At 35.5% G+C, this 12,804-nt stretch overlaps 2 protein-coding genes across 2 annotated transcripts in view; one reads left to right on the top strand and one right to left on the bottom strand.

The window, feature by feature from the left end:
- Positions 1-112: 112 nt before the first annotated feature.
- Positions 113-2,694, bottom strand: LOC145224212 (beta-1,3-galactosyltransferase 1-like). The gene is made up of 4 exons (XM_080090656.1): positions 2,132-2,694; positions 1,782-1,987; positions 1,123-1,277; positions 113-819 (listed from the first exon to the last, which is right to left on the bottom strand). The coding sequence occupies exons 1-4, from the start codon at positions 2,657-2,659 to the stop codon at positions 632-634; spliced, it is 1,077 nt and encodes a 358-aa protein (XP_079946782.1). The 5' UTR covers positions 2,660-2,694; the 3' UTR covers positions 113-631.
- Positions 2,695-3,356: 662 nt separating this feature from the next.
- LOC145225433 (uncharacterized) overlaps positions 3,357-12,804 on the top strand; it is a 12,996-nt gene continuing 3,548 nt past the window's right edge. Inside the window, exons 1-11 of the mRNA XM_080092137.1 lie at positions 3,357-3,737; positions 3,923-4,135; positions 4,579-4,773; positions 5,218-5,427; positions 6,450-6,659; positions 6,918-7,025; positions 7,754-7,921; positions 8,646-8,830; positions 9,351-9,580; positions 9,741-9,948; positions 10,522-10,660. Coding sequence (XP_079948263.1) covers positions 3,671-3,737; positions 3,923-4,135; positions 4,579-4,773; positions 5,218-5,427; positions 6,450-6,659; positions 6,918-7,025; positions 7,754-7,921; positions 8,646-8,830; positions 9,351-9,580; positions 9,741-9,948; positions 10,522-10,660 — 1,933 coding nt within the window. The 5' untranslated portion in view covers positions 3,357-3,670. The remainder of the gene's footprint in view (positions 3,738-3,922; positions 4,136-4,578; positions 4,774-5,217; positions 5,428-6,449; positions 6,660-6,917; positions 7,026-7,753; positions 7,922-8,645; positions 8,831-9,350; positions 9,581-9,740; positions 9,949-10,521; positions 10,661-12,804) is intronic.

The raw sequence follows: 12,804 nt of genomic DNA, 5'->3' as shown, positions 1-12,804 counted from the left end.
TATGTTGCATATACACTGGTGTATGGCCACAGCGTGCACATCAAACGTTGCTCATAGTGTTCCTGAATTAACCTAAACAGCTGGTATTTATGTACAGATATATGAACCATCATCGGAAACAACAGTTGTATTTTACTCAAAAACATAATTTTTTTGCCTAAATAGACATAAAGAATCCTAAACTAACTGTTTTTTGTCAACTGAAAATTGTGTAATTCTACAAAAATAAAACATAAAAGCTTGCCATGAGCCCATGACATGAAGACAGCACATACAAAACATAAAATAGATAAAAGCTAAACGTAAAATTTTCTGTTTGCACAATGTTTTGTAGTAACACACATTTTTTTTCTCTTCCTAACTCCGACATAAATTCATGAAACAGAAGCTGTTTGGTCTATTTAAAATATTTCTTCAAATGAAGATATGGCCTAGCATTAAAAAAAGTTCTTGAAAAACTTGCATTTAGTGTATAGGATTTTGCAATTGCCCGTAAATTTTGTGGATTCTTTGGAATTCTTCTATGGCGACCAGGCTAGACATCATCACTTTAATAAGAGGCAACATTTCTGATTTTGACTATTTTGCCAAATTACATATTTTCCGCAATTTTAAGCTTTCCGTTATTCCTTTATCCGCTGTTTCCACGCTTTTCCACTTTTTCTCTTCCGACAATAATTTCTGGTTTCCATTCTTTCCACGTTTTCTTCATAAAACTTGCAGGGTCTTTTTTTCTTCCAGTGTGATACACCAACAACGTCTCATTTTCCAAAGCTTTCGTGGCGGTTATATTACCTCCCACTTTCCTTCTTAGAATTCCTGCACAAAGCATTAGACACAGAATTAGACAAAAACACACAAAATCAACACACTTTTTGACCTATTTAGGGTTTAAAATAAAAAATCGTGTTACAGAAAGAAAAAAAAAAGTCAGTTTCAATTACAGTAAACCTCGGTTTAACCGGAGTTGTTAATTTCTTATCTAATCGACATCGGTTAAACCGGACCTACGCCTAATCCGGACATTTTTTCTGGTCGAAACGGGTCCAGATTAACCGAGGTTTACTGTATTTAACAATGACGTCATATTTATGATGTCATATAATTCGCGTGACGTCGTACCTGTGATTAAAACGTCTTCAAGATGGAATTGGTTGATTTCGGTGAAGTAAAATACGCAGACCAGTTTTTTGATGATTTTCGGGGAAAGCGACCACAGCGCCCCGTGACAAAATCCAGGATAAAACTTATTAGGATAAAGTTCTTTAGGTATGTGCCTGGTTTGATACAAAATAAAAAGTTTAATTTCAGTTAACACCATGACATAATCAGGGTATTTGTTATGACCGAAACGAACTGCACCGTTTTTTTTTGGTAGTTTTGATGACGTCATTTACAAGACGATGACGCTTTAAGTTGTGACGTCACGTGCATTATTTTGGCTTAAATACGATGGTATTGACATTTTTATCACTAATAATTACTCTCATAATAGATCACAAAATAAATTACGTTTTTACGAGCTTACGTCACCATCTTCTTTCCAATTTTTTTAATTATGACAAAAATACTAACTTACTTTACAAAGAAATAAAATACTAAGAAATGTTAATTTGAGTTGAATTACAGTTTTACAATAATTTGTTGAAACGTCTGCATTATGTCTTCTATACACACCAATACTTTGATAGTTATGTTTATGAATAAATCACTTTTCAAGTCCATGTATAGCCTAGTGTTCCTAAATTTAGAGCACATTTACCAAATAGTAAACATTTTACCATTTCGAATTATTATTCCTTGCTGGCCTTAATTGCTCATCATATTTATAACCACAGTAAATTCGGTTTCCATCATCAGTGACGCCATATCGCTCAAATTCGTCAAGCATCAATCCTGAATTGATGACGCAATCGTCGTCAGTGACTGAAATAAACTTTGTAGTCATATGACGTAGTTTCGTGATCCATGTGAAAGCAGCCATCATCTAAAGTATCACGACATAATTCATGTAAAATATCAGTTAAAATGGCTACAAAATGTAAATTTTTTATTTAATGTTATTTTACTAACTTTTAACAAAACTTAATTTCTACAATATAACGGTGTAACATTCTAATATTAGTTTTACCTTAAGTGGCAAATTTCGATACGTTTCTTGGACGTTGCACTCCAAAATATCACCATGTCGTGAATTTTCGATGCTTAAATTTTCGCTGACGACCCCATCAACCCCAACAACAAACATGTACCCAAAAAACTTCCCCCCAAGCCCCAGAACCGAGCCCCAAGTCTCACGAACTACCTTCCTTAGCTCACTGTTATTGCGTGAGCTCTTAATCACGAAAATCATCCATGCATGGCGGTTAAGTTTCCATGGCGACTGCATCCCGTTTTCTCCACATTTTAACTTCGGTTTCGGTTCTGACAAAATTTGCGCAAAGTTTCCTGGCAGCTCTTCTTCATTACACAAAGCTGCGTTGTTTGTTGCAGCAACAAGACATTGTTTCTGATCGTGAACTGCTGCAACTGTATGTGTCAGGTAATGTAACTTGCTCTTTGAATTTTTAGACACTGGACTAGTAATAAAAAACTGTTTTCCCCAAAATACTGTAGCTAAAAATCCGAAAAAACATAGCAAAAGTTTTCTAGAAAGCATACTAACAACGACGCGCACAGAATAGAAATGCACCACTGAGGTTATTGTTCTTTTATGAAAGTCCTTTCGAGCCCTCAGGCGTTTCAAGACGTCGTGCGACAGAACGTTTAACTAGATTGGTTGAATTACGTTTTAGAGTACGAGCTGGCATTACTGCATAAACACAATTTTGCGTTTCTTCTGATGCCACTAAACTGCACACTTTTTGAAGAGAAATAGTCTGGTTTTTTTTACTAAACAGAAGAAAAGATAAAGGTATTCTGATTGAATTTCCATAGTAACTGCATTTTGTTTTCACGACATTTTTCTATCAGCTGGCTTGCTGCAGTAACAATCTATTATGTTTGGTTTCAAACTACTGACTGATGTACTGTATGCGTCTTTTAAATGTAAGCTGTTACAAAAAGTGATCTTATTTACCAATGTTATACATAATAAAGAGCTGTTTAGGGCTTTAGGGTATTACAAAACCACATATTAAGGACCTAATATAAATCGTAGACAACAAGCATTTTATTGCCAATTTCTGTGCTTTTATTCAATTTTGATACCAATGTACACACATCACAAATGTCTTGATAAAACTGAGACATAGCAACACAACAATCAATCCAACAATCCAATTGTTTTGATACCAATCTGTTCGATATGTCACTGATATTATGTCATACAAATATTGTTACGAATATAATCCTACACTGTAAATATGTTTGTTACAAGTCCACATTAGCAATATCAAGCATAAAAACATTACCTAGCCCGCGGATTTTTGACATTAAAAAATCGCTGTTTCCTAATTAAAATTGCCTGCAGCACTGACCTTTCACATCCTGCGCGCGTCGTTAAAAATGACACACACGTCCTGTTGTCACGAAACGTGGTATGCCCTTAAAATATCACCCATATGTCAGGCGGAAATCTGGCTGAACGACTGATTTTTTGATGGTGTTCTTTAACTGATTGAGATAACAGAAGTGATTGTTCCATTGTGTACTTCACAACTGATTTCTGATGATGGCTAGATTGAATGTATGCTGTATTTTAGTTGTTGTGTTTTTCTGTTTAGAAGCAAGTGTCGGTAAGTTTATTTGTTTTTAAGTAAATCGTTTTGTGTGATTTGCAATTATTTTCCTCTAACTTAACAATGTATCCGATAAATGGAACACAGTTTGTGCAATTTAAAAACAGTATTGGTGTTTTAATTATTTTAAGCTCAGTATTAGCTAAATAGTGACAAAAAAGCAGCAAAGATTTTGTTTTTAGCTCAACCTTCTCCACCAAACCAATGTAGGGTTTTGAGTTCCGTCAAAAACGGGGAAAGAAATTGCACTAATGGCACAAATGGATTTCGTGAGCAATGCGTGTTTTGGTGTAATAACGGATCCAGACTGGTAAAAGGCTCCACGATTCGTAACTGCTCTTGCTCAGCAGAAGGGGTTTGTAAGTGGAATGGAAAGCACACATTCTGCGAGAAAAGTAAGTGGTAACATTTAATGTGAAAATGTAACAAACAATTTAGCCTTACATTTTAATAAAGTAGTGATTCTTAACCCTTTTGCACTCCTAATCCTGAAGTTTTCATAAAATATATTCTTACCCCTTGACTATAATGACAGACAGAAGTAAACCAATTAGTTGTAACTGTAATTTTGAAGTGAACTTGGCGGCTATTTTGCGCATTTAGTTGGGTGTTACTTTGCTTTTCCTTAAGTAGCCCTAAATAATGTTTGTTTTGACACTGGTCTAATTGCAGTTGGGTAATAAATTTCAGTCCTAAAGTACGGTAAAATTATTTGAACTTAATTAACGAGATAAAATTGTCTATAACAGAAAATTAGCGTATCTGATTCTTTGGATCTGATTTTTCTCTATAAATAATAAAGTTACCCTACAGAAAATAACACATCTCTGTTTTGCAGTACCCAAATGCCGTGTACTAAGTCCTGTGGAAAACGCCGAACGTAATTGTGTAAAAGGAAACACAACTTACCAGGAAAAATGCACTTTCCAGTGTAAACCGGGTTCTAGATTGTTGAAAGGATCTTTAGTGCGAACTTGCACATGTTCTCAAAGTGCTTGCAAATGGAACGGACGCCATACGTTTTGTGAAAAAAGTAAGTTTTTTCCAGTTTAGCATGGATAAAAGATAATTCTACATTATTTTGGATTTCCACTGTACCCGTTTACAGCGGTGATGTAGGATTCATTTTTGATTCGAGTCAGACAAGTTCAGGATTAAAAAACACTCTTTTTGACCCAAATTAAAAGTGACAAGCATTGCGGTGTATTGGGCTATTATTGAACAACTCCTAATTCGTGTTGAAAACGAGGCATTTTTTGTAAACCAAGCTTATTCCGCTAGTTTCGTGTAAAAAAATAACCTTTTTAGTGTGAAAAAAAGTGATGACTTAAAATTGGAATCAACTAAAAAAAAATTGAAATTGTTAGGACTCTGGAAATACCCCAACTTAATTAGGGTGAAAAACATATGTGCTTTGATTTTGGTGAAAATTTGCCAAAAAAAAAATCAAAAAAAAAAAATAAACATTTTTTTTCAGTTCCAACAGTACCGCCTCCTAAATGTCGAGCGATGAGTCACGGGACAAACGCAGTTCGTACTTGTGTCGAAGGAAACGCAAATTATCAGCAAAAATGTACTTTCCAATGTAAGCCGGGTTTCAAATTGTCGAGGGGCTCTTTGGTACGAACTTGTACTTGTTCTCAGAGTGCGTGCAAATGGGACGGAAAGCATGTGTTTTGTCAAAAAAGTAAGTGACCTATTTTGCAACACCAGGGACCAACAGTTAATTTAATTGTTAGTTTAAGGCATTGGTTTTCAACTACTATATTTCTAAATAATATAAACCGAAAATAATTTTCATAAGTTATTGAACATTCAATACTAATAGTTTAAGTCTAAATACTTGGCACTTAAATTTGGTTGTTACAGTAATACTATTTAAGATAAGATACTATGTAAGATAAGATAAATATTTTTCAAGTAGAATGGTTTAGGGTCTAAACTTTAGAATATCATTTTTCGGGACCTGTTGGTCCATGGTCTTAAATTAGTGCAGAACTACTGGTTTAAGACAGGAATTATTTTGGCGTAATGCCCGTAAAAATAACTACTGTTTGGGCATGCAAATTTAGTATAAATCCTATATCAATCGCCGTGTCGCTGATTTAATGCCACCCAGTGGGTTGTTTTTTTATCGATGAGATGATATATAGATATCACGTTCTTTATTCAATGAACGGTTTAAAATTAATACCTAAGCCAGTGGTTCTCAACTCGTTTCGGACCATGGACCACCGCGCAAGTAAAAATAATATCGTGGATCATTTTATTTTTGAGCAAGATTGAAGTACACATACAAAACTACTATTTGGGCTTGAAACATAATTCTTTAAAACCGATTTTCAAGAAGTGAGATACAATTATTATCAGCTAACATTTCGATACTCTTTCAATATGTAATATGCAATAATCTGTAGTTTATCAACAAACTTAGTGGACGTCCTGTGCTGCCCAAAAAGTCATCATGGATCAATAACATATGGCATTTGACAAAATTATACTAATACAGAATAACATCAAACCACATTGACACAATAAATTTGCATTGCAACCCATTGCAAAGTGCTTAACAATAATGTTCAATGACTTTCTCAAAACGCTTGTTTTCCATCTGACCGTTACCGCATATTCACAACAGTTTGATTAAATTCACAAAAAAATCATGAATAACAGCTGTTTGTGATTCGTCAATTTTACTCTGTGTTTCAGTTCAAACAACACCACCTCCTAAATGCCGTGCACTGAGTCACGGGACAAACGCCATGCGAACTTGTGTCAAAGGAAACGCAAGTTACCAGCAAAAATGCACGTTCCAATGTAAACCGGGTTTCAAATTGTCGAGAGGATCCCTAATACGGACTTGCACTTGTTCTCAAAGTACTTGCAAATGGGACGGACGTCATACGTTTTGTCAGAAAAGTAAGTGACGTCAGAGCTTTTTTTATGACGTCATTGACGATTTTTTTCTGGTTATAAAGCATAAACTGTAGTCCCATTTTTTGTTAATTTTCACTTGTAAAATAATCAATGACGTCAAATCCAATGACATATCGATGACGTCATGCTTACGTAAGTTCGTACGTAAAAAATAAATAAACAGAAACAGGGTTACCAGCGATTAATGTGTAATGATGATTGTGTTATAAATCTTTTAATATTTCGTTTTTGTCCTTTTAGTTATAACTCCTGCCCCAGCACTGGACAGAAGGCAAAGGTGCAGTGGCAGAAAAGGAAGACTCCCTCGTCAATCTTACCCCACTCCGATATCTTTCACGCCATCTAGCGGTAAGAACGTTTTTTATGTCTGACAAACTGTGGCATTTTTAGGTTTGTGGTAGCACAGTCGCTGCTATGACGACAACTATTGCTACTTCAGGATTTATTTCACGATTTTAAACTATTCGCTGTAACGTTCTTAATGCAGTGGTTCCTAACCGGGGATGAATTTTTAAACTTGAGGGGAGGAATTTACTTTTATTATACATGTGCTTTATAAATAGACACTTAAGCTCTGTGAATATAACCTGTAAAGTTGATAAATGCCCCAATTTTAAATGATCTTTGTATGGTTTAGCTTCTACTATTTTGTATATTAGTGAGGAGTGAAAGTGTTTTGAAAAGTGAGGAATTCGTCGATAAAGGCTGGGAACCACTGTATTAGTGTATTAACTGTTCGACTAAGCTTAAGGTTAAGCAAGTTCTTTTATAAAACGCAACGTTTTTAATTTGTTACAAGCTTAAAATTGCAAATATTTTCCGTCAAAGGTGGCAGACCACTTAAATGTTTTTAACCATGAGTTAATCTGCTTCAAAAACTCCTCTACAGAAGTTTAGTGATAAAAATAACGGCCCAAACAGACGTAAAAACTGACATGCTTTATTATGTAAACGATTCGTCAAATGCTCATGCCATTATCAGTGATATGAAGAGCCACATCAGTTACAAATTTTGGATCCGTACATAGTGTTTCTGTTCAGAAGCTTCACAAAAAATATTTGTTTTCTTGTTGTAGACTCAACGAAGTACGATTACCACGAGCTTCTGCACAAATCTTTGTTGTTTTACGACGCGCAGAGGTCAGGATATAAAACAAACACCAGTCGCGTCCCTTGGAGGGGGGACTCGGACCTCCATGACGGCTGTGACGTAGGTCGGGACCTTACTGGTGGCTGGCATGACGGTAAGCCATTGACTTTGTGGATTTTAAAGAAAGATTGACCTCAAGGCATTTGTACAATATTTTGTTCGATATTTACCGATTTTTGTCTTTGTTTTTAAACGCAATCCCTTAAAAGCGCTGAAAGCAACCGTCAAAATGAAATCTCATTTGTGACTTAGCCTGCGTAACCATTTTGTGTGTTTACTTTGATTAAACGATATACTTTCAAATTTTGATGACCATGAGATAAGACTGACATATAGCACAGATACCTTGCTATGAGAATAAAAATGCCAATACAATTTCATAGCAGCTTGTGTGCCCTGTAACCTGCTTGCCTGGTGAATATGTGTACATTTCTATAATCGCTTGCAAATTGTATTGAAAAAATTGATTATAACTGCGGTCAAGTAAAGGTGTATAAATAAGTACATGGTATTTATAACCGGTGTCAGTATCAAAGGTAGGTGTGTCGTCTACTCATACTCGGTATTTACTTAAAATACGCTTGTTACCAGTGGTGGGATTCAAATTTTTTGTCAGCTGGTTCTATCACAAAGTCATATTTTTCAACCGGTTCTGTTACAAAAAGTCCATTGACAGTAACCAGTAATGCTAACCGGTTCGCTGACCTCATAAAATTTCGTGAGACGGTTCTATATAACCGGTGCGAACAGGCTGAATCCCACCACTGGGTGTTACTAATTGAATCACCCCTTTTATAACTGCTTGTTATACCTTACAGCCGGCGATCACGTAAAATTTGGATTTCCAATTGCTTCTGCAACTACAGTATTAGCTTGGGGAATGATTCTCTTCAAAGATGCCTACGTTGAGGCTGGGGAATGGCAGAACGCTCTTGATAACCTGAAGTGGTCAACTGACTACTTTATTAAAGCACATGCTGCTCCTAATGTGCTGTATGGTCAGGTAGGTTATACATGTACGCAATGGCAACCATTCTCTTAGGGTAGCAGTTATTTAACTGAGGGTGATTACCGCCAAAGAATTGATTTCAATTTTTTTCACAGCGTTTTCGACATTTCAGACATTGTCATGTGTTTTGTTTCGTGACGTTATCCTTTTGTGACGTCATAGTTTCAATTTTCATTTTTTAGTTATATGACGTCATTCCTTTGTGACTTCATCGTTTGAGATCATTTTTTAGTTTCATGACGTCATAGTTTTTAGTTTAATTTTAATTTTTTCCGTTTCAGGACGTCATCGTTTTTAGTTTTAATTTTGTTTTATGAGGTTATCCTTTTGTGACGTCATTGTTTTACTTAAAATTTTTTGAAAAGGAGTAAATGAATTTTTTTTTAATTTAGTGATTATTGTTTTTAAGTTTGGACATCTAGTTCTATATGGCATTAATTATTATACTTGTACTTTACAGGGTACACGCTTATTTCTATTTTACCTACGTTAACAGAGTAATTAACAATTTTAGGTTGGCGGTGGTGTGACTGATCATGACCATTGGGGAAGACCTGAAGAGGCAACGATTCGTCGGCCATCTTTTAAAATCACGGCATCGAGTCCAGGTAGCGATCTTGCCGGGGAAACGGCAGCTGCTATGGCCGCCAGTTCCATCGTGTTTAAAGCCGAAGGAATGGCAAGTTATGCGACCGAGTTGTTGAACCACGCGACAGAGCTCTACCAATTTGCAAGTCGATACAGGTAATTATTTCCGCTAGATAGCAGTAGAGATCAGTTTTGAATTTTGGGGGATTTGCCTTTTAAGGAAATCTTAACATATAATTTTTTCTTAAACAAAAATACGAAATTTTTTCCTAGTCTACATTTTACGTTTATATATTGATTTTTTTTTAATTTTTAGGGGATTTTACCACAAATCTATACCTGACGCTACCGAATATTACAAATCTTATGATTATAAAGACGAAATAGTCTGGGCATGTTTGTGGATCTATAAAGCCACTAAGAGCCCTGTACACCTCCGTGATTGCACATCGAAATATAATGGATTCCATATGTTCTATGTTGCATCAGAGTTTTCATGGTCTTCGAAAACAGCCGGAATTCAGGTATATTTTGGTTTACAACTTTTTTATTTTTTTGAGAAACCTGCTATTGTATGGAAACATGTGGCACGTTTGATTGTTTAATGTGCCTTAAATCACAATTAAAGAGGCTTATATTCAAAATTCAACCGTATTATAGCGTCAAATTTGTCTACAATTTTTTTTTTAATTTGCCACATATTTAACTACTTGCTATTTTTGGGACGTACCAGCTCATAAAATCTTTGATTGAGGTAAAAAAAAATATTTTTATGCCAATCCGTAATGTTATGCAGTTTTTGGTGCCCGTGGTACTAAGCAGCTTCCCACATCTGAATAATTGCACTTTTGTGTTTTGAGTTTAGTTTTGCTATTTTACCTAATTTCACCTTATTACCATACTTTTTACTAATTTAATACAATTCAAATAATTAATTGTTTTCATGACTATTTATTTCTTTTACTCTTTGTAACGTTTAAAATATAGAATTTCAAACATAAATTTTCAAAAACACATAAAAATTATTTGACATAGTTTTAAAAAAAAATATTTTAAACGATATTGTTCAAGTTTAGTATACATGCTCTGATTTTTAGCTTCTGATGGCAGAATCCACAAACCAGCAGAAATATCGCGACGTTGCCGATAAATTTGTCGTCTTTGCACGTGACACGGTTCCCAAAACACCTGGTGGTCTCGCCTTCTTCGGAAAATGGGGTTCTAACAGATACGCAGGTGAACATTAATCGGTCGATATCTCGTAGTTTTAAACTAGTATGTGTAAAGCTGTGGTTCTCAACCTGGGTTACCACTACCCTAAGTGGCGTGAGTGGACATACTACATCCACTAGCACCCTAAATGCGAGACGGGCATGCGAGCGTTTTTTGCACAATGTGCTCGAAAATGTGCAGGTCGAAATGTGCGCACATTTTTCGAAAATGTGCAGGTGCCAAAATGTGCAGGTCAAAATGTGCGCACATTTTTTGAAAATGTGCAGGTGCCAAAATGTGCAGGTCAAAATGTGCGCACATTTTTTGAAAATGTGCAGGTGCCAAAATGTGCAGGTCAAAATGTGCAGGTGCCAAAATGTGCAGGTCAAAATGTGCAGGTGCCGAAATGTGCAAGTCATAATGTGCAGGTGCCAAAATGTGCAGGTCAAAATGTGCAGGTGCCGAAATGTGCAAGTCATAATGTGCAGGTGCCAAAATGTGCAGTCGCTCAAATGAAGTATTGATATTTAACGTCAAACTATTGTTGTGGTCATAAATTGTGCCAAAAATATTAGTTATAAGTTATGACCTATAAATTAAAATCGGATTTAAGAGAAACTTGTAAAAATGCGTGTTGTGTTTGTTAGATATGGCAAAGCGTGAAATTATCTAGCATTCAGGAAATAGGAAACACTGTTTTTCAGACTAGATATGTACACGATCGTCACCTCAATCGGTTTGACTTTATTGTTTTTAATTTAAGGCCTGTTAGCTTGTAGCCTGCCCAGCTTCTATAGATTTTACAATTAGACAATAGTATACTCATATGACAGTCCAGCTATTGTTTCCGTCACGCTTGATTAACACTACACGCTTGTCGGATGCTTGCATTGAGTTTGGTGCTTTAAGAGCAAGCAAATGACAAAGCTGGGCTTGTATGGTCAGATTTATGCATCTACCCTGTATAATGTTACTACGTGGTTGTGATTGTGCTGTTGGAGAGTATTTAATGTACGTTTTATCTTTTTAGTACTTCTTTAAACGCTTTCAAGTGATTTTACCTAACATATTAAAGGGTGCATAAAGTTTATTACTAATTGATTTAAAGTCTGGTAAAAATAGAACTTTCCTAACTGGCTGTATCTTTGAACTGATGTTCAACGACTTTGGCCTCGACCAGGAACTCTGGACAGACGAAAGGTCAAGCTTGAACAAAGATCATGTTTTTTTCCAAAGTTACTCATTTTAAACTGTCAACAAAGGGTAATTTGAAGAAAAATTCAAGGCACCAAAACAATTGCTAGACATCATAACCACCAAGGAAACTGGTGCAGAAAACACAAGTCAAATTGCTATGATAAGTAACAAAGAGTTAAACACAACAGAGTATTTATGAGGATATGTTTTTTCAAGGCAAAAAACTAGTTTACGGAAGTTATCAAAATTGTCAGCATGTTGTCAACCATGCGACCACAGGGCCAGCTGATTTCTTTAGTGGAGCCAAAGTCTGGAGGTCTCGCTTATCCTTTTATGAGTTACTGCAACTTTTACAAAGTGCGTAAATGCCTGACAGGATGTTTACGGCCAGCCAACAAGCTAGATTTTTACTGCATTGCAAAAGTTACACTGATCCTCACAGAGTTTCCAAAAAAGACATATGTGAAATTCTAGAAGTTGCTGGACTACCATATGAGTATACTGTTATTAAACTCAAAACCAAGTCAAAGACCCAGCTGTCCAGTGATTTTTATTCAATGAAACAAATGAATTATTAGAAAGTTTTCCATCCTTTGGGTTATACTGCACAATTGACAAAAGGACTATATATGTGTCTTTGGAAGAAACTCAAATGACAACATTCAAAAAGAAAAGGACAACCACACAGTTGCCCAACTTAATGTTTGACATTTTTTATTTGTTTGAGGCTCATTTACATGACATAACTTGGTATATGGGTATTTAATTAGGTTAGTTTTGAAACCCACACAAATACTTGATGTGATGCCCTAATTTTAAGTTTGCTAAAACATTCATGTTATTGCTTCTGACTTGCTATTGTGTGGACCAGATGGCTAAAAAGACCTACTGTAGGAATATCATAATACACCAAAATATCATTAGATGCTTTTGCAAAATTTGTAATTGTTTCCTGACTAATATACAGAAAC

The sequence above is a fragment of the Phallusia mammillata genome, chromosome 4 (assembly GCF_965637545.1).
Source record: "Phallusia mammillata chromosome 4, kaPhaMamm4.hap1.1, whole genome shotgun sequence".
Lineage (NCBI taxonomy): Eukaryota > Metazoa > Chordata > Ascidiacea > Phlebobranchia > Ascidiidae > Phallusia > Phallusia mammillata.
Note: the sequence above shows the minus strand (reverse complement) of the source record. Positions and strands in the feature narration are given on the sequence as shown.

Excerpts from the sequence above, each read along its gene's own strand:
- LOC145224212 (XM_080090656.1), bottom strand. The coding sequence starts at position 2,659 with ATGCTTTCTAGAAAACTTTTGCTATGTTTTTTCGGATTTTTAGCTACA. Across the intron at positions 1,278-1,781 it reads AGGAATAATAATTCGAAATG|GCACATACCTAAAGAACTTT; the intron begins GTAAAATGTTTA and ends GTATCAAACCAG. Across the intron at positions 820-1,122 it reads TGAAGACGTTTTAATCACAG|GAATTCTAAGAAGGAAAGTG; the intron begins GTACGACGTCAC and ends TGCTTTGTGCAG.